We start from the raw sequence: 24170 nt of genomic DNA, 5'->3' as shown, positions 1-24170 counted from the left end.
CGTTCAGAGGTGTTCTCAGATTAGAGGTTTTCATGATCATTTGGGTTGTATGGTCTGCCGAGAGATGCTTGTTAGAGACATCTTTCTGTATGAGCTATTTTCGGTGCCTCAAAATGCTTTCGATATCTTGCATTTCTCGAAGGCGCGACCAGCGCACTCTATGCAAATGCTGGTCAAGTGTCTGTTATCCAGCTGTATGGTAAATGCTGAATCCTGTGGTATCATTTTGAAGCATTCATTTACAATTATGCGGACAGCAGACAACAAAAATCAAATAGCCTCGGTATCCAGAGCAGCTTCAGCGCGGCTGCGGAATCGATGTCATGTGTGACAAAGCTAAATACAAGGGCTTAGAACGGCCCAATCGAACTGAAACACTGTGCTACCCTGGCTTGCTTGGCTTTTCTCGGCGTTATATTGCACTGGGCATTATATTGCACTGACCATGCACTTGGCCAGCTTTCGAAAGGTGGTGGCATGTATACCATGTGTACTTGAGCAGACAACATAACATACGAGACATTGACTTCTCGGGCCTGCTTGATCAATGGGTCTTTTTTGGTTGCGACTTCACAACATTGCTCGGTGCTGAGAAACCGAAGCCAGAATAGCTCGATATGAATAGTGCAATAATAAATTATTTACTGCATATATATATGCACCCGCCCCAGAGCATTACAAAACGTTTCAAGCAAAGAATGAGCCAATCAAAATGGGGGGGAGGGGGGGGGGGGGATCTTAACCCCTTTAATGTTTTTGGCCCTAGACACTTCTTTGTGCATTTATTACTATCAAACCCACTTATAACAATGGCGGCTTTAACAATATGTTTGATATAACAATGGGCAGCCGCTGCAGTCAGGCTTGCCATGTGTTGTATATAATAGTGTCATATTATCGCTTATAACAATCAAATATGGTCACTGAAAGTCAACAATTAACACCGGCGGTGTGGCGCAGTGGTTAGGGCGCCCTTGTGCTGTGCGATGTCAGTGCATTCCCCAGGCGGTTGAAATTTTCTGAGTTCTCCACTAGGCTTTTCTCATAGCCTGAGTCGTTTTGGAACGTTAAACCCCACAAATCAAATCACAAATCAAATCGAAAGTCAACAAAAACTCCGAAATGCAGCAATCACAAAAGAGCTTGCAGTGCCAATGCAGCAACAATAAAAAAAAATCTGCACAGAGCGCGTTGAGCCAATGTTGGTCAGGTGTGCTGGGGAAGCTTGCGGGGACGTGGGGGAGGGTGGAGCGCTTCCTCGTGTGGAGGAGGAGGGAAGGGGTAAGGCACTGCTAGACATGGCCTTTTTGAGGGTGAGCTTTGAGCGCTCCCCCTCGAGACTACCCGTGGCCTAGGTAACTCTCCTCCCTTCCTTTCCACGGTGGAGCAGTCCATTCTGAGGGTGCGCTGACCATGGTGCACTGCACTGTCTTCTCCTATTTGCTTTGTCCAGGCCCCCACTTGTGTTTGCACGTTCTGTGGCAGGCGTGCAGTAGCGTCTATGCATGTTTTTCTATTGTGGTTCTCCTAGTTTGCCATCATTGTTGCCGTGATCTTGCTGTTCCTGGATTTTCTGTGAGCGACACAACCAGCACCGAAGAGGAAGCGAACGGTAATACCACTAGAAGTTAAGCGGAAAATTGCACACGAGCTCAAGGACGACGTAAAAGGGTGCAACTTGGTGTGCAAGTGTGGCCTGACGCAACCGACAGTATCGACAATCATCTGCAATGTGCTTAAGATTGAGAACGAAAGCAATGCCAGTGCTGCCCATGCAATAAACGACGGCCAGAAAAGGGTTCGACATGGGGCCTACAAAGACTTAGAACAGGCGCTCTACCAGTGGTTCTTGAACGCCTGTGCAGCAAACCTGCCCGATTTTAGCGGAGAAGGCAAAGCACTTTGCATACCTCCTGCACAACACCTATTTCCAACCTGGTAGTGGTTGGACTCAACGGTTCAAGGAGAGACGTGAAATCGCCTACAAGGCAGGCGTGGGCAAGGCAGGATCGCAGGATGTCTATGCTAGGCGATAGTGGCTTGAGGAAACACTGCCTTGCATCCCAGAAGCATACGCAGACCGGGACTTGTACAGTGGAGACGAGACTAGGCTATTTTTCCAGATGCTACCGTCATAGATGCACGCTATCAAGGGCGATCGCTGTAAGGGTGGCAAGCAAAGCAAGGTGGCAAGCAAAGCAAATTGCATGTGACCGATTTCTTGTGTGCCAACATGGACGGCAGCGATAAGTGCCCCGCCTTCGTCATAGGGAAATCCAATCAAGAATCCCTGCTGTTTTCGCGGTGCCGCGAGGATCCCGATTTGCTACCATCATAGTGGAAAAGCATGGATGACGCGTGAAAATTTCCGCGATTGGCTGGTCTAGTTTGATCAGTGGATGCAGTGCGAAAGCAGGAAGGTGACATCGGTGCTCAACAATTGCATCATCATCATCATCAGCCTGACTATACCCAATGCAGGGCAATGGCCTCTCCCATATTCCTCCAATTAACCCGGTCCTGTGCTAGCTGCATCCACTTGACCCCTGCGAACTTCTTAACCTCATCCGCCCACCTAACTTTCTGCCGCCCCCTGCTACGCTTTCTTCCCTTGAAATCTAGTGTGTTACCCTAAGCAACCATCGGTTATCCTTTCTTTGCACTGTGCATCAAACAGCTCAGAAGGTTTCGCATGTGGAAGTCTTTTTTTCTTCCCCCCTAACACCACTACAGGCTTGCATACTATGGATGTAGGCACAATGGCTTGTTTCAAGGCACTGTATCGCTGACATGTTTTGAGCAGGCTTGCGCTAAACCTCGATACAGTTGACGACTCCGGTCCCAGGACATACCTGATAAAGTCAATGTATTGCGCAGCTCAATTTCGGACACTCTAGGGAGGCCTATTCAATTTTTCGGACACTCCAAGCATCAGCCGGACCAACTGCCACACATTTTGAGCGGTGTCGCTGCCATCTAGTTCGTTTACTTTTTCCTTCTATAGCCTCGAAACCGGTGCCGGCCTTGCGTGCCACTCCTCAGCTAAATTGACGCTGGATCGACTTTATATTAAGTCGACGACTGATTTTTCGGACACCCAATTTTTCGGACATGCTTGATTATTCGGACTATTTCCCGGCCCCAGGACATACCTTATAAAGTCAATGTATTACGCTGCTCAAAATTTCGGACACTCTAAGGAGGGCTATTCGATTTTTCGGACATTCCAAGCGTCAGCCGGGCCACCTGCCACACATTTTGAGCGGTTTCGCCACCATCTTGTTTGTTTACTTTTTTCCTTCGATAGCCTCGAAACCGGTGCCGGCCTTGCGTGCCGCTCCTTAGCTAAACGCGCTGGATCGAGGCTATAATATTTGCCTAGCAGCTTCCGTTTCCGGGCAACGTCGCTGCCGGAGTGCTTTTTTCTTTTTTATTTCTTTTAGCGTGATCGCTTCTACTGCCTGTTCCTCTGTGTGTTTGCCATGTAGGCCTAGCCGTGGTCATGCTGATGCGAGAACTACGTTCTGTCACTACTGTGGCTCGCATTTTATTGAATCGGCTTCACTTCTGTTTCCGGAATTTATAAGAATTTTTTTTTTCGTGCAACGCGACAGCGAGAAGGCACTCAACGGAGTCGGTGTTGTGATTCAGTGTTTGGTGGTTGTGGTGTGCCTCGAGAGTGGGAAAACCTACTCTGTCGATTTGCTTGGAGCACTTAGTACCCTCGCCAATGCGTGGAAGTCTGTAGCACCCACAACGCTGTGCAATTGCTTCCGCGACGCGGGATTTGTGCTGAATGACGAGTCGGCTGCCTTGGACGAGGAGAGCGTCGTCGAGCAGTTGTCAGGCAGTGAGCAGTTCATTCACGACCTTCGCACTGCTGGTGTCGAAATTCAAAGTTCACAGACGTGGACCACCAGTTGGAACTGGGCTCTGGGCTCTGGGCTCATAGATACAGGAATTATTCGCCAAGTGCTTGTGGAGTCAGAGAGCGAGGACGATGATGATTCACCTGCAGCAGCGCAGCCGACGCAAGCTGAGCTGATGCAAGCGAAATTCAGGTGGACCTGTTAGCACGGAAGTGTAGCGTGGTACAGAAAAGCATTCATGACTTTTTCCGGCCTCAAAGTGAATAATAGGCAATAAATTGAGCTTTTTTGGTGCACATTTGTTTTTTCGGACTGCCCGATTTTTCGGACATTTTCGTGGTCCGTTGGGAGTCCGAAAAATTGGTCGTCGACTGTATTTGCCTAACAGCTTCCGCTTCCGGAGCACGTCGCTGCCAGAGTGTTCTTTTTTTTCTATTAGCTTGATCGCTTCGACTGCCTTTTCTTCTGTGTGTTTGCTGTGTGTTTCACATGCGTTGCCGAGCATAACGAGTTGGTCTAGCCGTGGTCGTGCTGATGTCTGTCACTACTGTGGCTTGCACTTAATTGAATCAGCTTCAGTACTTCAAGAAGCTGTTTCCGGATTTTATAAGGAGTTTTTTTCTTTTTTGTGTGCAATGCGACAGCGAGAAGGCATTCAACGGAGTCTGTGTTGTGATTCAATGGTTCATAGCCGAACAACACGTCTAACTGCGGCAAGACTGGACTTTTTTTATTTAAGCTTATGCCGGAGAAGACTTGCCTTTGCTGGTGACCCCTGCCAAGGTGGGAAACACAGTAAAGAGTGGATTAGTTTTGGTTTTCAGCAACACGTTGGGGAGAGAAAAAATGCTGATGCTAGTCATCGGCAAGTCGAAAGCCCCAAGGTTCTTCAAAGGTGTAAGGACCCTGCCTGTCTTGTATGAGGCTAACAAGAAGGCGTGGATAACGCAGCAGCTTTTTGAAAGCTATGTGAAAAAAAACTAGTTGACAACTGCGCTCCACGCGCACATTCACAACGTGAAGGCTATGCTCGTGGAGTTTTTTGCCACCGAACACGATAAGCGTCCTGCAACCTCAAGGTCAACTATTGGTCACATTTGCTTTCGCGTGTGGTGGTGTGCCTCGACTGTGGGAAAACCTACTTTGTCGATTTGCTTAGAACACTTAGTATGCTTGCCGGTGCGTGGAAGTCTGATGCTGCTCAAGTGCTTCCGCCACGCGGGATTTGGGCTGAATAGCGAGTCGGCTGCCTTGGATGAGAAGAGTGTCGTCGAGCAGCTGTCTGGCAGTGAGCAGCTCATTGACGATCTTCATACTGCAGATGTCAAAATTCCATCGACCGTCTCGTTTTCAGAGTTCACAGATGTGAACCAAGAGTTGGAACTGTGCGCTGGGCTCACAGATGCAGAAATTATTTGCCAAGTGCTTGCGGAGTCTTAGAGCGACAACAACGACTCACCTGCGGCAGCGCAGCCGACGCAAGCTGTCGCAACTTTGTCGGCTTACGGCGACAGCGGAGCGTGGTGCAGAAAAGCATTCACGACTTTTTCCGGCCTCAAAGTCAATAATAGGCAATAAATTGAGCTTTCTTTGGTGCATATTTGTTTTTTCAGACATTTTCGCGGTTCGTTGAGAGTCCGAAAAATCGGTCGTCGACTGTATTTTTGTTCGAGGACACCGACTGGCACCGTGCTTCATTTCAGTGCAGTTCATTTTTGGAGCATGGGCTAAACCGCCGTCAATTTTTTTATAACCGGGTATTGTTCTTGATGATGGCCCCGGTGGAGCAGAGGTAGACCATCTGCCTCGCGTGCAAGACGACCGTGGTTTGAATCCCGATGCCGCGCAATTTTCCACCAGGTTAAAAAAAAAAAAAATTCCGTGTGGTGACGGAATTGAAACAGGATTGGGGTGCAGCATCTCCGGTGAACACTTCCGGAAAACGCACTTCCTCACCAGAACCGGATTTCGCTACCTTGGTGTAGTAATTGGCCACATCAATCTCCTATGAATAATCAACAAACCCCCGGCCTTCAGCCCCCAGCGGCTGCAAAGTGACTAACCATGGCGGTGGTCAGATCTGCATCGCAGCAAAGGGTGCTAAGAATCTCTGGCTCCGGACAGGCTGCTATTGGAAACTGACCCTGGTAACGTTGATTGCTAGAACCGTAGCAAATCAGGCTAGCCTAGCAATACTATTAAAGGAATTAGAGGGTATGAAATGAGATGTGATAGGGCTTAGTGAGGAATTAAGGCCAAATGAGGCATGTACTGATTGAAGGGCGGGCATGTACTGTGTGTGTTATTAAAGGGACACTAAAGACAGCCAAAGATGGTATGAAAATCTAATAAACTACATTTGGTGACACTGTCGCCGCATATCCGGCAGCAAAAAATCGAATAATTGCTGAGATATTGCGATAAGAAGTTGAGGTTTTTTCTTGTTCCCGCCGGTCGAATTCAAACTGTGGCCTCCAACTATGTAGTTGGAGTTGAGTGACGCACACTATGACGTAAGCGGAGACTCCGTGATAGCTAGCGAGCCGGCGCGGCCCGCGGCGTCGCATCCGTCAAGGGCCAACTTGGCAACAGCGTACTCGCAATAACGGCCTCAGCCGAAATAAATAAAACGATGAAGAGAGTAATTTACCGAGCGATGGACCCATAAAGGAAGAAAAAAAAACAGAGCGCTTGTAATGCACAATACTTTACATGTTTCTCAAGCTTTTGCGCTCCTTCTTGCACTGTGTATAAACAAACCGAGCCCTCGGTCATCGCAACGCTTCCTGACATGTTTACATACAAATCAAGATTTAGTTACCAGCACAATAGTGTCCTCGCTGCTGCGCTTGTCAGTTTTGAAGCTTCGTCGCACTTTTTTCCTTCAATGTTTGTGCTACAGCTCCGTGTTCAGCGAAAATTACGTCCACGGTAGCAGAACATGACCGAAGCGACCGAAGTGCCGGCGCCACTACATTTGCCAGCGCTGTGAAATTCCACATGTTAAAATGGATCCAGTGCACAATATAGTGCGCATAGGCATCCAGAACATTAGTTGCAAGACGTGAGAGCAGGCAGCATGCGCCGATGATCAAGAAGTTGTAATTTTTAGACCGGCAGCAGAAACACTTTATTATAGTGAATGGGGCCATGACATAAAAACTAGAAATATTCCCGAGGTTCCCGTGTTGCGGCGTAGCCGAGCGGTTAGCGCCGAACGTTTCGGAGCAAGCAGTAGCGAGTTCGAGTCTTACCGCTTCTGGCATTTTTTTTTCTTTTTTTTTTTTTTACAAATCGATTTTTTTTTAACCTTTTGTAATGTATTTCTGGTGCTTCGTTATTTTTAGTTTTTACTTTTTACCCGAGGCCCTTTTTTTCGCCGGGCGACGAGCGCAATATATCGACGCTCTCCTTGGTATGAGCGGCATGTATGCCTCTTTTGTTTACGACGCCTGCAAATAGCACGTTGAAGGTCTTGTTGACGCAGTATATGTTGGTCAGATGTGCCATGATTTAGTGAACAATTGAATGATAATGCGTTTTTCCTTCGGTACTTAGCACATGTATGCTTTTCGTGGCTTACGTAGCTGCAGTCAAGCAGTCAGGTCGCAGTCGAAGCGGCAACGGCGGCGATATGTTGGCGCAGAAGTGTGAACGAAGGACTGTGTCGGCGGTAGCGGATTTCGCTCGCTCGTGCCTCCGAATGCTCAAATGGGAACCATCAAGGCGCATCTGCTGCTCCAAGCTCGTAATTCAGGCGCTGCAGGTTCAAACAAACTATCCGAGTGCGCACGAAATGCCTGAGCCGAAACATAACCAAAACTGAAGTGCCGCCTGTGGCGCCTCCAAGTATATTTTTGTATTTGCCTTGCAACGTTTACGTTGTCTTTTCGCCGTCGTTTACGTATGATAAAAGCGTGTTATCATGTTTGAGAAAAAAACGTACTACCGCATTCAAACATGCAACGTAATTCGCATTTGTCAGCCTCCGGGATCCCTAGCGCGTCACGTGATTTGTAGTTGCGAGCCTCGGCCGTTTGGCTGTGGTGGCGATACCTGTATTTCTGTTATTCTTCTTTACTACCTTATAACAGCTCTGTTTTCAGTAAGAGTGGTCTTTTTGTAATCAGGAACTGGCATTCTATCGATGCAAACCCACTTCCTTTCTCTCCTTAGTGTCCCTTTAAGGTTTACGGGAGAGGCTAGAAGTCCAAACATAGTCCAAACATGAACCGTCCACTTCCCTGCCTGTAAATAAATAAATAAATCGATTAATCAAGCTGTCAGTCAGCAGATCAACAACTCCGCCACCAGGGCATTCTTTTTTTTTCTCCATGGCTTGTGCCCCAAATTGGTATCTGCTACGAAGGATCCCGTAGTAAAGGGATCTGAAAAACTCGACCACTTGAGTTTAATTGTGTGCACTGAAGTCTCAGCGTATGCGAGCGTTTTGCTAGTAAGCCTTAACCGTGTAGTCACTACTGTGGCTCGCATTTAATTGAATCAGCTTCGGTTCTTCAAGAAGCTGTTTCCGGATTTTATAAGGAGCTTTTTTTCTTTTTTTGCGTGCAACGCGGGAGCGAGAAGGCACTCAACGGAGTCGGTGTTGTTATTCAGTGGTTCCACTATACGCTTGCCTTGGCCACGGTTGAGCTGGAGAGGGGAGGGCAAAGCTTGCGCGCACCGCTAACTCCTCCCACTGTGCCTTGAAGTGCCAAGGGTATCCACGGCTGCATTGCAGTGAAGCATATCTCCGCCTCTGTAGGGGCACGCTTTGGTGGTCGGCAATCGGGAAAGAACCCGCATTTCAGCATCAGTCGTTGAGCGCCCTCGCCACTGAACAGCACTGCCTGTCCCCTTGCTCAGGTATATGTCGGCCTATTTGACTATTAGTGCCGAATTCTCTAGGCAATCTTTAGCATAGCACTAACAATCTATACCTCTCACTGGCTCATCAAGGTTTTTTGTACGTCAAAATCATGTCTGGATTGGGGATCCGGTGACAGGGAAGATCGCAAAGCTGCTGCCGACACAGCGATGGCTGAACTTTGGTCCACAGTGAGCAGTAGTGACGGCGACACGTCGTACTTGAGGAATTTTTACATGCCGACGATACAGTCGCGACAGATGAAGAGCAACCTTAACATGTGCAACCGTAGCTTTCTATGCAATAAAACCTCGTTAACACTTTCCTGTTAACACAACAAACACACAAAAGCATCAAAGTTTCTTAATACAAATGAAACATTAAAAAATTTCAAAATATATGTTTTTTACAACAGGGACCAATGCAACATTCCAGCAAATTTTAGCATTCTGTGTATAGTATTCACTGAGTTCGGAAAGAAAACAGTAGTCGAGGTCGACCCCGGACTGTCCTCTAGCTGGAAAACACCACTCCCTGCGCTGCTAGCGGCTAGTAATGTTACCCAAAAGATGTTGTCATATTGCAGGTAACAGTTGCGACCTTCAGAACAGTGATCTTTTTCGATCAGCGCATAGAAAAAGTGTGAATATTCAGGCAGTGAACGCGAAACTTATCGAGGCCTGATTGTTGACATTCTTGGTCGATTTTGCATAGTTTCGCTGTCAGTCCTGTAGTCTGAAGAGCTCATTTCGTCTTCCGAGTCATCACTGCTGCTTTTCGTATCCAAAAACAAGCTCTCCGATGCGTTAACCTCCGCGGAATGGGCTCGGCACAGTGGAAAAATTAAAAGCAAAACTGAAAGAAGGGTTCCTCTATTTCCCATTGGAGGATGCCACTTGTCAAGGAGCGCTTCGAAAGCGGGAAAATTCGAATCGTGAAATATGCGCTGACAGGAAAGTGCTAATTCGAAGTCATTGGGACAAATAAAAATGTTTGAATTAACCGGGCCTTCAATTTAACCGAACACCGCAAAAAATCTAGCCCAAGCAAAAAATTTCATTGCAGGATTGCAAAAACACTCTCAGCGTACTTCCCTCCTCCCTCTCTCTCTTCATCCTTCCTCCCATCGATCGACAAAAGCATGTTAGTCAGTCGCGATCATGACACAGACTTTATAGCATTGTTCGCTTTAAAAATGTTTGCTGCTATCACACATTCCAGTGATTTTGTAGCAGTGGACAGCGCCCACCCCAATCGATGCGTGATAAAACGAATGTACCGAAAATCAGGATCGCGCAACCGGACAAGCCGAGCAAGCCACCACTGACACTCATGTCAGGGAAGCTGGCAGTCTGCCAAATTCGCCCAGTCGCCCCCAAACCTACTTGGTGCCTTGCCAATAAATGCACTGTGGACCACGACGACAGCAACGGTGGCACGAAAGAAGGGAGGCACTAACAAACCTTTTGTTTTCCAAATTCTCAGCTGCATATAAATGCAGGGTGATTTCATTATGAAAGCGGGTTCATTACGTGGGTAAATATGGTTATCGACGTGCCCGAACCCTCTAAGCCAAGGCTCACCATTAAAATAAATGGCGTTGGTTGATGCTGCTTGCTCTCGGGGCACGGAGCAAGAGTGGTTGCGGCGCAGGACATGCACTTCTGCAGCTATCAGTAGTTGTTTTGGTGCCAGTGCCTCCACTATACGCTGGCCTTGGCTACGGCTGAACTGGAGAGGGGAGGGCAAACTTAGCGCGCACTGCTGCCTCCTGCCCGTTGTGCCTTGAAGAAGTGCCAAGGGTATCCATGGCTGCATTGCAGTGAAGCACGTCTCCGCCTCTGCAGGAGCATGCTTTGGCGGTCAGCAAGCCATACCATTTCTGGGCTGAGAGCTCTAGAGTTGGGCCGCTGCAGCAAATTGAGCATAAGCATCGCTTTGCAGTGCCGCTTCATGGCTCCGAAGTGCTGGCTCTTTATCTGTTTGGGATTGAGCATTCCCGCAAAACACCGAACATCTTCGAATTAACAGGGCTGGTGCAGGCGGCCGCTTTGAATTGTGCTGTTAAAGTTACATTAGAAATTACAGAACCGCAGAAATTCTTCAAATGTCCCGGGGTTTAGAATTATGGGAGTTCAGATTACCAAAATCAAATTATCGAGGTTTTACTGTATTTTCAAAACACGAAATATTAGGCTTGGGAAATAAATGATTAGCTCACATTTGGAGGTTGCACTTCACTAAAAACTTCAACACACCAACACCAATAATCAATTACGCTTATATGTAGATATTAACTGCTCAGTTTTAAGCCTTTCGACCTGTTGTACGCAGTGCCCAATTCTTATATTTTGGTACAATTACTTGCGCCTGTTGCAGGTTATCAGTCATGAATTAGAGCTTGTGTGCTTTCTTCCTTGCAGGTTCTGGCTTTCGCGTGCCATTGAAAGTTATCTGCGTGGATGTACAAGTAGTGCTGATCAAGACTTCCTCCTCTCTAGGGGGCTGCTGCAGGTACGCAATGCGATTACTTGAGGGAACTTGGCAAGTCCTTGTGTCCAAACGTGATAAACATGTGACCCATGCCTGAATACACTGGAGAGCCAATTCTTTTATTCCAGTCATTCTTACTTCACTGAGCATACTTCCAAAAGAATGTGTAAATATTCACGACCATTATTTCAGACCCTGGGGTGTTCAAAGCCAGATTTTTTGTACTAACCTAACATAGACTCTAGCATTGCTGCCATTAATATTGATTCAGTCAGATGGATTGACTGGAATAGACTTGACTTCTGCACCTTAGCGTTGGTGCTATAGTATAGGGGTTATGTCTCCTTTAAGGGGAGATGCTCCTCGGAAACACTTTTTCTTTAATATTGAACCTATGGTTATGAAACATTGGCCATTTATAGAGTTTTTAATGCTGATTCCGAATATCTTTTTACTTTCCACATATCTTTATTAGTTTTTGTGTAGAAGTGTCTGCAAAAGCACAATATAGGGCCTTTTGTGCACACTTTTTTGATAATGAAATGCATGTTTAGACCAGCTTGCAATAGCTCATTATGTTGCTTTGGTAATATAGTATGTCGAAAGCTACTTCAAATTTATTCATTTTATCCTATAATTGCAAAAAAAGTTCAGGAACACCAATGTGTGTATTTTGGGCACTATGTGTCAACATTCTGAAATTTTTTCAAAAAAAGTTCGAAATTTTTTATAACCAGGTAGATAACAACATTCTACACACTTTGAAGAGGCTGTGCGCAAAATTTCATCCAAATCTGACTACTGAAAGTACTCAAAATTGTTGCACAAAATGTAAAAAATGCTGAAAACTACGAATGGAGAAAATTGCATTTGAAAGTTTCAAACATTTGTATTTTTTTCATAAACACAACAAAAGCACATGAAACTTCTTGCCACTACTTTCATGGCCGCACCATGAACTTTCTTGCCGATCGCAGCAAAGTTCGTGTGGTGTAGTGGGTTCGGCAGGTCAAGAATTGCACAAAATCGCGACAGCTGTTCGTGTCCGATGCCAATCGCGCGCGCAGCCACCACCACCTTCACGTTGACGGCGATGCTGTCGCGAAAGCTTCCACTCCGATAGTCCCGATTTCCACTGGCAAGTCCACCGGGCACAACGCGGCTCGAGGTGTGCACAGCAGAAAGCACTGATGCTAGGCACTCGCTACTTTCACAGTGCAGCTCAAGAAAAGCCGAAAGCCCATTTCGCTTTTCCACCGGTTCGCGTACCGCAGAGGTACAGGTGCGGCACGTAGGGCAAGCAGCACCGCTTACCAGCACCGTAAGCGTGCTAATCTCGCATATCGCAACACTCGTAGAATATTGATGACCGCATGCTGCCCTATCTTCCTTGAAGAGTCCAATCTTCACCTCCGAGGCGCTCACCGCGGCATCGATCTCGTCCGAGTGCACGTTGGCCTGGTTATTACTAGCTCGCGTCTCCCGCTGCAGTTTTCCGGTGAGGTCCGCGACGGCGTCCTCGGTACGGGTTCTTCGACCGAGACTTTCCAGCTCGGAAGTTGCGCTTTTGCGAGTCGTTCATCGCGAACTCAACAAATGCTAAAAGGCCGCTGAAAAGAACTAGCAGAGTATGATGTAGCGCGATCCAGACGCTGCACAAAACGAAAGCAGGAGGTAGGCTTCGCCACAGCGTCGTATCAGTCCAGGCCAATGGCGGCCTCTCTAGAGCACCGCGTGATTTAAAAGGTCCAGTAGGGACGCTCGAAGCGTGCGCGGAAAACGTTTTTTTTATTATTTGCAGCTGAGATACGAAACTGCGAGATGCTATCTACAAGAGAAAGGCTTTCTCAACCTCTCCCAGCAAACGGCAATGGCGGGCGACGCGGCGTTCTCGAGGTATAGGCGCACGGAAATTGACGATTTGCGCGGAAAATAGCACTTTCTCGAGCCACCGTGGTTGAATAAAATGGACTTTTTACTAACTTCACGATCGAATTTTGCCTTGATTTTTTAGAAAGTTGTAGCTAAATGTTCAAAGATAATTTTACAGGCAAAAACTCAAAACTGAAAAATTACTCGGAAAACTCGCTTTTTCGACGCGCATCTCCCCTTAAGCTTGGGAAACCCCAAGCAGCTTTCAAAATGTGTGAAGGAACCTTGTGTCAAAATGCCCTTATTGTTTCAGCCACTGTCATCACATTCCTGTGTGACAAGCAGCAGAGACATTGACTTCCCAGTCAAGAGGAGGCACTGCTTCTTGTGCAACAAAACAGGACACTGATATGGAGCAGAATTTAGTTAAGGGAATCTAAACTGCCGCACATACGAGTTGGTACGAGTCAGCTGTGCTACATGAGTGTACCTGGGTTAATTATGTCTTATACATAGTGATGGTTTGGTTTGGGGGGTTTAATGTCCCAAAGCGACTCAGGCTATGAGAGACTCCGTAGTAGAGGATTCTGGAAATTTCGACCACCTGAGGTTCTTTAACGTGCACTGACATCGCACAGCACACGGGCGCCTTGCTTTTCGCTTCTATCGAAAAGCGGCCGCCGAGGCCGGGATTCGATCCCGCGTCCTTGGGAACAGTAGTCGAGCGCCGTAACCACTGCGCCACCCCGGCGGGGCTTATACATAGTGAAGAATTTACTTTAGGGACCTGCAAAAGCTGCCCTTAGTAACAGAGTGCCTCTTGTAACCATGTCTCTTGTATGTAATGTTGTAAACATGGCAAACAGGAAAACCAAGCAAATCATTTTCAAGCGTCTCTTATAACAGAGTGTTTCTTGTAGTCATGGCTCTTTTAACGAGATTTTACTGTAGTAAAGCCGTTAGGACCAGCAGCATTCTTAATCTGTTGCTGGTCTAGTAAGCAATTAGTTTACTAGACCATTTAATCTAATCTTTCTAATCTAATCTTCTAATCTAATTTAATCTATTTTTTGATTCCCACTAAACTATAAAAACCAGTTGACAACCCTTTTTGAGGCTCATTGCTATCATTACCGTTACTGTGCAGCCTTCAGGTGCAGCATGTTTTTGATGTGCTTTCCTTCATTGTTGAGTGTTTACCAAAACCTGCTTTTCTTTTCTGTGCTCTCCCTGTAGCTTGTTGCTGGAAACCTAGTCAACTGCAATGTTCGCCAGAAGGAAGTGCTTCAGAGCAGTTTTGATCTTCTGGGCGAGTTGGTCAAGTTCAACCTAAGAGCATTCCGGCAGCTCGACAAAATTCTCAGCACGGAGGCAAAGGTAAATTTGGTCAATGTGTTTCGCTTCTGTGAGATTCATGTTGCGAAGAAATGTTGTCATATTGAACTCGTGGGTAGAGTGAAACTGCAGTACCATGAGGACTTCTGGAGGCAATTTCCTTATCTCAATGGACACGTTTATGAACGAACAATTATAAGTCTTTTTTCTTACTGACCTACTTTGTGCGGGGATGGTCGTGGCACACATGTAGTCTAGGACATATTACAGCAGTGTACACTTGCAGGGCTGACATATATAGAGTGGCCTGCCATAACTCATAACTTTACCTTAAGAGGGGACACAGCTCTTTGAGACGAAAAAAATCGCGAAAAAATAGATTTTTTTTAGTGATGCTGGAGTTGGCGCGAGTTCAAGCTTTTCCTGTTTTGAGCTTATCTTTCTGCTCATCTGCGGCCTGCGTTATCACTGTCGCGGCGGGTGCGACCGCTGGCAGTAGTAGTCCCCCGTGCTGGGGAACACGCTAGGCCTACTTCAGGCTCGTACACACGATCGTTCGGCGCACGATTTTCGTCGGCCTGATCGCGCACAGCCGGGGCAGGGCATCACTTGAGATGATTATTCAACTATTTTTTTTTTTCACTTTTTTCACAAATTCTTGCCGTGAACGCACCTCGCGGTTCGGAACCAAGCGCGGCCGGCGTCACGTCTCCGCCATCTCCCCGCGGCTCGGGCGCGCCGAGCAGACGCTGTCAGCCAGCTCCACCAATGCGGGGACGCCTTATCGTCATGTGCACCCCGAAAGCCAATGGGATTGCAAATGCCACGTTTTCTTTTTTGCTATTTTTTATGCGATCAATGGGCGAATGTAAACAGCAGAGGCGGCAATTTGAAGATGAAAGGCGGCTCTTTCAAATGAGACCAAGATGGCTACGGTGCCGCGCACAAAATGGGAGCTACGCCTCGCGGAAAATGGTTGTTTCGGGGGTCGTTTTCGGCCCACATTTGGGCGACATCGATTATATAAATTGGCATTGTGACTAAAATACCGACCCTAGAGATGAAAAACTTAGTAGATAGGTAGATAAAGAGCTACTGATTTCACAAATCACATTTTCTAAAAAGTGATTTTTTTCGCGACTTTTTGGCCCCCCCTTGGGACACGGGTCTTTCCGACCAAATATTCGCGAAAAAAGCACTTTTTAGAAAATGTGATTTTCGAAAGCAGATGGGTAGAAAAAGAGCTACTGATAAGTTTTTCATCTCTAGGATCAGTATTTCAGTCACTGCCAGTTTATATAATCGATCTTGCCTGAATTTGGGCCAAAAATGGCCGCCGAAACGACCATTCTTCGCGAGGCATAGCTCCCATTTTGTGTGTGGCACCGGAGCAATCTTGGTCTCATTCGAAAGAGCTGCCGTTCGTCTTCAAAATGCCGCCTCTGCTGTTTCCATTCGCCCATTGGTCGCATAAAAATAGCAAAAAAGAAAGTGTGGCATTCACAATCCCATTGGCTTTCGGTGTGCACGTGACGGCAGGGCTTCACCGCATTGGTGGAGCTGGCTGGTTGGTGTCTGCTCGGCGCGCCCGCGTCGCGGGGAGACTGCGGAGACGTGACGCCAGTCATGCTTGGTTCTGAACTGCGAGGTGCATTCACGGCAAGATTTTTGCAAAAAGAGAAAAAAAAATTGTTGACTAATCATCTCAAATGATGCCCTGTCCCGGCTGTGTGCGCTCAGGCCAACGAAAATCATGCACCGAACGATCGTGCGTACGAGCTTGAAGTAGGCCTAGCGTGTTCCCCAGCACGGGAGACTGCTACTGCCTGCAGTCACACCCGCCGCAACACGACACAGTGATATCGCAGGCCGTAGATGAGAAGGAAGATAAGCTCAAAACAGAAAAAGCTTGAACTCGCGCCAACTCCAGGAACGAAGCGGTAGTCAGATTGTTATCGTGACGACGGCAGCGCGGCGGACAGTTCGCTTGGTGAGCCGGAGCTCAAGATTGTCAGATGTAAACCGTTTGCCGAGACTGGCGAAGTGTAAAGCATACGGCGGCGGTATTCGTGTTGAAAAAGGTGATCATGAGTAAGAAATTGTCATCAAACTTATTCTGCAGTGCGTAAACTGCGGGGACACGTCGTCGTAGAGCTTGCCGCGCGTTTGCGCCGATCGGATCGCGTTCATAGTCATTAGTGAATGTGCTTGGTTCCCGGGCAATGCAGAGCACTGGGATGCAGCAAACAGCTCCAAATGACTTTTTTTTTCCGCAATGAATGTTGCTCACTGCGGTTTTGATGCGAGAACGTGGCAAAACGAAGTGCGCGAGAAAAAAAATGTTGCTGCCTGCATATGACTCGCGCAGCCGAAAAAGTGACTACTGAATGTGCTGCAAATCAAAATGAAAGAAGGGACATTTGGACGTTGGAAAGCAAAAACTACATCCCTGAAGATTTCTAGCCATTTTAAATTGTTAATGTGTGCATTGCACCAGGGAATGTGTGTTAAATGATCCCCCGTTTCTTTTTTTGCTCTTTTCTCAAAACATGCATTGTCAACCAGTTGCAGTTTTGCGGCCTCATTATCTCTGCACACAAAGCATGTAGAGCTGAAATTCTTTTTGCAATGGGAAGCTGAATGTATGCTGTGTGAAATGCTGGAAGCAGACTTTTTGTTTTTGAAAGTTAAAATTAATTATTTTGATGAGTTTATTCCCACTTCGTACACACGCTTTGTATACTGAAATTAATAAGGTTGCACAATGAGTGCTAATTAACGTATCGGGAATCTGCTCCCAACATTTCATTCTTTACTCTTCTAGCTACCTAACCATGCCTTATTTTTAAGTTTTTAACCTATTATTTCAGAATTTAGGCCTTAAACAATGGAAGTTGATTAATAATTATCTTGCAGACTAATTGGGCTACAGGAAAAATGATTGCATATTTAAAATCAGCATGAAAATTAAGTGCGGTTGGAAATGTTTAAACAATCTGCCAAAAAATAACAAAAGTAGCTCCAAGACCCATGTCCCCCCTTAAGGCGAAAGACTTTAATCTCTCACACTGTGATCGGTTCACGAGAAGTGTCACACTTCTTCGAGAGATTCCGCGAGATTGGGACGTCATGACCTGGTGACGTCATTGAGCATGATCGGATGTGAAGTTAAAAGTAAATAAACCTTGTATCCACTGGGAATCAAACCTCCATCCCTTGGATCCCAGCCAAGAGCTATAACCGACTGCGCCATGCCCCGGATCATGAAATGCTCGTCGTAATTCCCCTTGTCTACCTTGAGGATGATAGCGGTATTCGACGAGTGACAGATACTGAGCCTTTAATTTCCTGTAATAGAACGCTGGTGAACTTTGATGCGTTCAATGGAATGTTGGCTGTGTTCGACAAGTGGCACGCGACGTACCATCACGACTGGTCAGTCATGACGTCACCAAGCGATTCATGCATATAACGAAGCTGACCCTGCCGGGCATCCGATCCTTGCTTCTGTGCGGCGCCTTTCATTTGACGCTTCCTCGAAGCTGCATCACACAGCAAACAGAAGCAGACTCACATGTTTAGGAGGCGTTAGTACAGCAGGCATCAGCGGCATTTCAAATTGATTTACAGGATAGAAAAGGCGCAGTATCTGTCACAATCCTCCGCGGGCACATGTACCACACCGTAAAGGAGGGGTGGAAGATGGGAGTGAAAGAAGAAAGGGAGATAGAGGTGCCATAGTGGAGGGCTACGATCCACCGCGCTATAATGGCTTTCGCCTCATCGCACTTTAGTAGCCCAAAGTGCCCTGTAGAATTTTTAAATTTTTTTTTCTTGCATTTGTCACCATAGCTCCCACTTCATACACGTCTGCATTTTTGCTCGTGTTTCTCGACATACCACTTTGTGCCAAGTTTTTCTTAAGATAGAGATTCTGGGAAACTGAGTGTTACCGTGCACGCAACAAATTTTTGGCAGCTATAAGAAACGGACGTGGAAAAAAGAAGACGGCGTTGGCCCCGAAGTGTGCTGTTAGGACCTGCATTGTAGCCGATGCTAGACTTTTTGGATGTGCAGGGAACATCAAACACGCTGCCTAATGACCATGTAGCGGATCCAAATTAAAGCACGAACTGCATCCCAGATTACGGTACACTTCGTATTGATGTCGTGTGCTGCTCTACGGCAAAGCCAGTGCATTGTGTTGAGCGAGTAGTGCAAAATCTGTTCTTTTAGGGAAGTCGGCGACCCAACACGAGTTTCACCTCTTTGGCATGGTGTGTCAGACCGTTGATGCCGGTACCGAGTTCATGATTGTGGATAGAAAGCGTTAAGCAAAACAACTTTGTTCGATTTGCATTCGAGAAATAAAAAAAACTGATGTTCAGTTTTTTCGAATATTTGAAATTTATCAAATGTACCGAAAATGTTCGCATTTATCACATTTTATTAGCGCTGCTGCTTGACTGCAACGCTTGACCGCATGGCCTTGCAGTGCCGAGAAGGCCCGCTTCACAAGAGGGAAGGTTTCTCTTCACAAAAGCAGGGTGTCTAGCAATCGAGAAAACCGGGAATTGTCAGGGAAATTTTATGCACTGGGAAATGTCGGGGAAACCATTCAAAAATTTGCCAAGGCAGGGAAAATAACACAATATATTCTGAAGTGTATTTTCATTTTAAGCTGGCCCATGTTATTCATGCAGTTTTTTTTTTTGTTTGTTTGTGCTGGACGCGCAATATATTACTTTGATGCAAGCGCATGGCTGAGCTGCCACAATAGAAGAACCAATGAGTTGGGTACTTGATAAAATATGCGGAAGCGCTGCGTGGGAGTAGTATGCGACAAAACAGGAATAATCGCAGCGGCCAGCGCGTAAGCGGTTAGTGAGCTGAGCTACAGCTCAGGTCTGTTGTGACACTCCAGCGGTTGACCGCTCACGTTTTGCAATCTCGCTGCAGGTTCCACACTTTGCGTACGCGGTAAAATTGCTTAAAACTTTCATACCCACAATCACTAACTCTGCACCGGCATTGCATTCCACGCTCGTGTTAAAGCACGAGCGTGGAATGGACTTTGCGCCGACTACTCAGTGCGCCAGCAGCGTTAACTTGAAGTGTACCTGATCCGGGGTGCAATTCGCACTGTAATTTGAACCTGTGGTGTCGTCATGGGCAGCGTGTTTGATGTTCCCTGCACATGTAACAAGTCTGGCACCGGCTGTAACTGAACTGTCCTGACGGCACTCTTGTGGCTGAAGTCTTCTGACTTTTGTTCCTCGCCCGTTTCTTATGGCTTCCAAAGACTGGTTGCGTGCACAGTTACAACCTACTATTTTCCGGCATCTTGGTCACAAGGAAAAACTGCACAAAGCGGTGCATTGAGAAATACGGGCGCATACGGAGACGCGCATGAAGTGGCAGCTGCGGCTGCGAACATAAAACAGCAAGAAAAAAAAACTCTCCGATCACGCCAGCCAATGAGTGACTCGGAACGGCGTGCTGGAAAAAGCCGCTGAGAGCTAATGAGAGGTCATAAACAGTGTTTGGAAAACCGGCGCGTGCAGCCAGTCCGCTTAAGTGAAGCCATTTTGAGGCTTGCGACGACATCCCCGGTACGCTTCCTTCGTTTGAGCTTTCCAGGCTCGAAAATCACGGTGCTTCGGTTCGTTGTTCATTTCTAACAAATTACAGAAACAGGCTGGAGAGATCGATGAGTATGGTGCACAATACAAAAGCAGACGGTAGCGAAAGTTAAGCTTCGTCACAGTTGCGCATCGGTCTCGGCCAATAGCGGCTACGCTAGAGCACCGCGCGGCCTAGTACAGTGAAACCTCATTATAACGAACAGTTAAAAAATCAGAAAATATTTCGCTCTATCTATAATTCGTAATATAAAATTTCGTAGAAAATACATGCAAGAGCAGCAAAATTCAATCGGAGAAGGCACAGCAACTCGGAGGGTGCCTACTTGGGTCACGTCCATTTATTTACGCGCAAAGAACTGTGTTATCGCGGCCTGCTTTTTGTGTTGATAGCGTTCCGTATCACGCCCTGTTCCACAGTTTGCAAACACTCAACAAGGGGGAACCCACTGCTCTCAATGGCACTGCAGTGGCGGCGCAGTAAATCCAATGCAGCAAGCACTTCTTGTGAAGTCGGAATTTTTTTATCGTCTGCAGGGTTAGCCTGAGCTTTGTCTGCGGGATGTTCAGAAACTTCTATAGTGATTTCGGCGTCCGTCAGTTCAGCCGTGGTTGCCGCGATGTCGTCGGTGCCTACAAAGTCCTCTACAGTCATTGTTGCAGGCATGTCACCAACAAAACGTGAAAAATCGTTCCAGGCCTCATCGAGCTCGTGGAGCTCTGCTTCTGCTTCATCGGGATCGTCCCCATCGTCACTTGATGCACGGGCCTCTGCTGGAACAAAACCTGCGTGCCGAAAGCAGTTTGCAATCATTTCGCCTTTGACGATGTCCTGTGCTGCTCCCAGCAAGTCGATCTTCCAAATTCTGCTTCATACGAAGCTTCACGAGAAGAGTGTCAATCAGTCTCCTCTTGTAAACTGCCTTGAAGGCCCTGATTTTATCTAGAGCTTGGTCTTTAACATCAGTGCTGCTCTTTTTTTCACGTTCACCGCCATCACAGCCCTATGCACACCCGCGCACCACACTCCACACGACGACTGAAGCAGCCTCCACCAAACGCTACGACAGCCACGGCACGACGCCGCTGCTAACACTAAAATGCGAAAGACTCAAAAACCAAAAATGCAAAAGCAACATTCGATCGCGCCGCTGCTGAAGCGGCACTGTCAGCGATTGTGAGATGCGAACGATTTCTTAGACGCGCGTGGAGGTGATCTCGGAGGCCATGGATTTTGTTGGCTGTCAACTCTGAATGCCGTTGTGGCATCTGTGGCGCTGTCAGCGCCTGCGAGGTGGTCCTGAACGTCTGCTGCTCCGCGCAACACACTTGTAGTGCAATGAAGCCTGCCTCCTGCTATTAAAGTGAGGTAGTCCTTGGCGTCGCGAAGTTCGTAATATCCGTTTTATGCCGAACCGCATTCGCTATGGGAAGTTAAAAATAAATGTGTTTGACAAAAATATTTCGGAAGAGTTCGCTATATTCAATAATTCGTTATATGCGTATTCGTTATATCGAGGTTTGACTGTAATAATAATAATAATAATCTGACGAAGTCACAGTGGGATTGTGCGGCGACTACCGGCAGCCGCGGCAATCTTTGCGCCTCATCAGAACTCCATTACAGGCAAAAAAAGAAACATTTGGCACAACACTATAGAAAATACATCGTCCGGTAATTCGTTTAAGGTGGCTGGAACATAATAGCGTCTTCTTGCTTTACTTTACCGTAATGAGTGCGCACTCTCGGTACAAGATAACGAAAACTGTACCGGTTTCGTGTTTATGTGCCTGTATGCACTGCTCCAAAAATATTTTAGTACTACAATTTGTTTAAAAGATTGTTAAAAGAAGGCAAACTGGCTGTTCTAAAGACACTGCTGAGCAAATTCTCCTGTGGCATGTAGAGGGCGTTTGTAGCGATGTTTTTCAAATTCCTAATAACTAGACAATTCCATGTGAAAGAACAGTTAAATAAAACAACACATACCGTATCTTAAAAATATTATACCCTAGACCATGGGCGATTAGTTTTCTGATAAAAAAGGCATCATGATTTTCAAATTAAACAACAAACATGCAACACTTCTAAGTTTCTTACAAATGTGGGGCAACTGAGTTTTCCATGTCAGATCACTGTCTATGTGCACACCAAGATACTTAACCGACGGGACGCTAGCTATAGGTTGACAAGAACACAGAGCAATATGAGGGGTGTAAATATATGGAACCTACATTTGGTACATCTTTGTGTGGGTTATGAAAACAGACAAGTCGGAATTTGGTGCTATTTATTTGTATTAAGTTTGAGACAAACCAATCACTAACTTTAATAGCATCCTCTTGAAGGTTAACCAGGGCACATGAAAACTCGGGGTTGCTTAAGGGGGGACACCCCTCTTAAAACGTTTTTCCTTATTTATGGATGTATCTAATTCAAACTTGCACGGTTAATATATTTTTGCATGCGGATTTCAAATATCTGATTAGTTTTCTTGTAGACGAAATAGTTTTCAAAATATTACCTAATTCATGTTCTTCATTTGGAGGTGAGTTAATTACTAAACACTTTATGGCATAATGAGAATAGACCTGCCAGAGTGATCTAGAAGGGTCATAGAGTGCCGCTAGCCATGAATTAACGTGCTAGAAGAATTTGAACCAATGTTACACAAGGTCAAACTTTTATGACTAAAAGCCCAAGTTGGCACCTAAAATTGATAATTCTGTAAATGTTGCCGCATAATAACTGTTCATGTTTTAGTCCTATTGCACTGTCCAAGAGTTTTTCTTTCTAACAAGACAAGAATGAGAGCTGCAGCACAAATAGTTCAAGAGATATCTTTCCTCCAAAATTGCAGCACACTCAAAATTGCAGTTTTGAGAAAATGAGGAAAAACATTTCACAGTATGTAGGTGTAAATTATGTCAATGATTGATATGACAACAAGATCAGAAACAAGTGGAAAGTGATCTAAAGCAAAAATTAATGGCCTATGCCAATTTCAGCCAAAGTTGTGCAATAGGAAAAATTTGAAAGGAAAGGTCCATTTGGGTGCCCTAGACAAGATAACCTACTCAGTAAATTTTCCTTTCTGGTCACTGCATTTACCTTGGTTTCATGAGAGTGGCAGGATTCTCTTTCTAAAAAAAGATTATAGCAATAGCAAGAACAGGACCAGAGATATTGATCTCCTCCAAAATTTCAGCACCCTCAAAAATGCTGTTTTTGAGAACACTAGGAAAACCATTTCAGAACATGTAGATTTAAATTATGGCAAGGTCTGACATATCAGTGTATGATCAGAAATGGTTGGAAAGTAAATTAAAACTAAAATTTATGTTCTATCCCAATTTGAGTCAAAGTTCACCATAAAAAAAAAACTCAACATAAAGGCTGTCCATTTTGGTGCCAAGACAATCTTTTCAGTAAATTTTCCCCTACGGTTATTACATTTATCTTGGTGTCAAAAGATACATGAGGTTAGCTTTCTAGCAAAAGAAAACTGTAGCAAGAGCAGGACCAGAAATAATGATCTGCTGACTGTGTCCAAAATTCAATTTTGAGAAATCTGCGAAAAACGTTTTGGGCATATTTTTGAATTACTAAGACTAACAGCAACTCAATAAAATGAGTTATGACTGGTTTTTGGTGTGAATGCACTATTTTCTATCGAGATAATTGCCCCTGCAACTCAGACGCGTGATGCCATTTCACGATTGCCGCTGCTGCCGCGCCACTAACTTTTCCGAGTGCTCTATCTTTCACGCCCATGAAAACTGCTTAGGTATCACTTTTTCATCTGCGTCGTGATTACGATGTTCGCACGCTGCAGGCATCTCCTCGAGGAAATCGTTTGCTGTCCTATCTGTCGGGCCGAGCTCCATTGGCTTCGCCCTTATCGGCCCATCGCGGAGAGTCTGTGCTTCGTCGCTGATTGCTGTTAACAGGATGCCGCGTCACCGCGCCTCTTTTTTTTACCTTCGGTTTTTAGGCTAGTATGACGCTCAAACCTAAATTTTCCCCGTTTACGCCGTGGTCGTGACGACGAAACGTCGCTAACTTAGCTAGGCCTAACTACGCGACCTTTT

General features: G+C 46.1%; 1 protein-coding gene across 1 annotated transcript in view; it reads left to right on the top strand.

Moving 5' to 3' along the window:
- LOC146202797 (short transient receptor potential channel 4-associated protein-like) overlaps nt 1-24170 on the top strand; it is a 177216-nt gene that overhangs the window by 91795 nt on the left and 61251 nt on the right. The window contains exons 18-19 of the mRNA XM_084588342.1: nt 11160-11250; nt 14338-14478. Of these exons, the coding sequence (XP_084444468.1) occupies nt 11160-11250; nt 14338-14478 (232 nt within the window). The remainder of the gene's footprint in view (nt 1-11159; nt 11251-14337; nt 14479-24170) is intronic.

Source organism: Amblyomma maculatum, chromosome 1 (assembly GCF_055883805.1).
Source record: "Amblyomma maculatum isolate TAMU_Amacu chromosome 1, ASM5588380v1, whole genome shotgun sequence".
NCBI classification, from domain to species: Eukaryota; Metazoa; Arthropoda; class Arachnida; order Ixodida; family Ixodidae; genus Amblyomma; species Amblyomma maculatum.
This window is presented reverse-complemented; position numbering and strand designations above follow the sequence as displayed.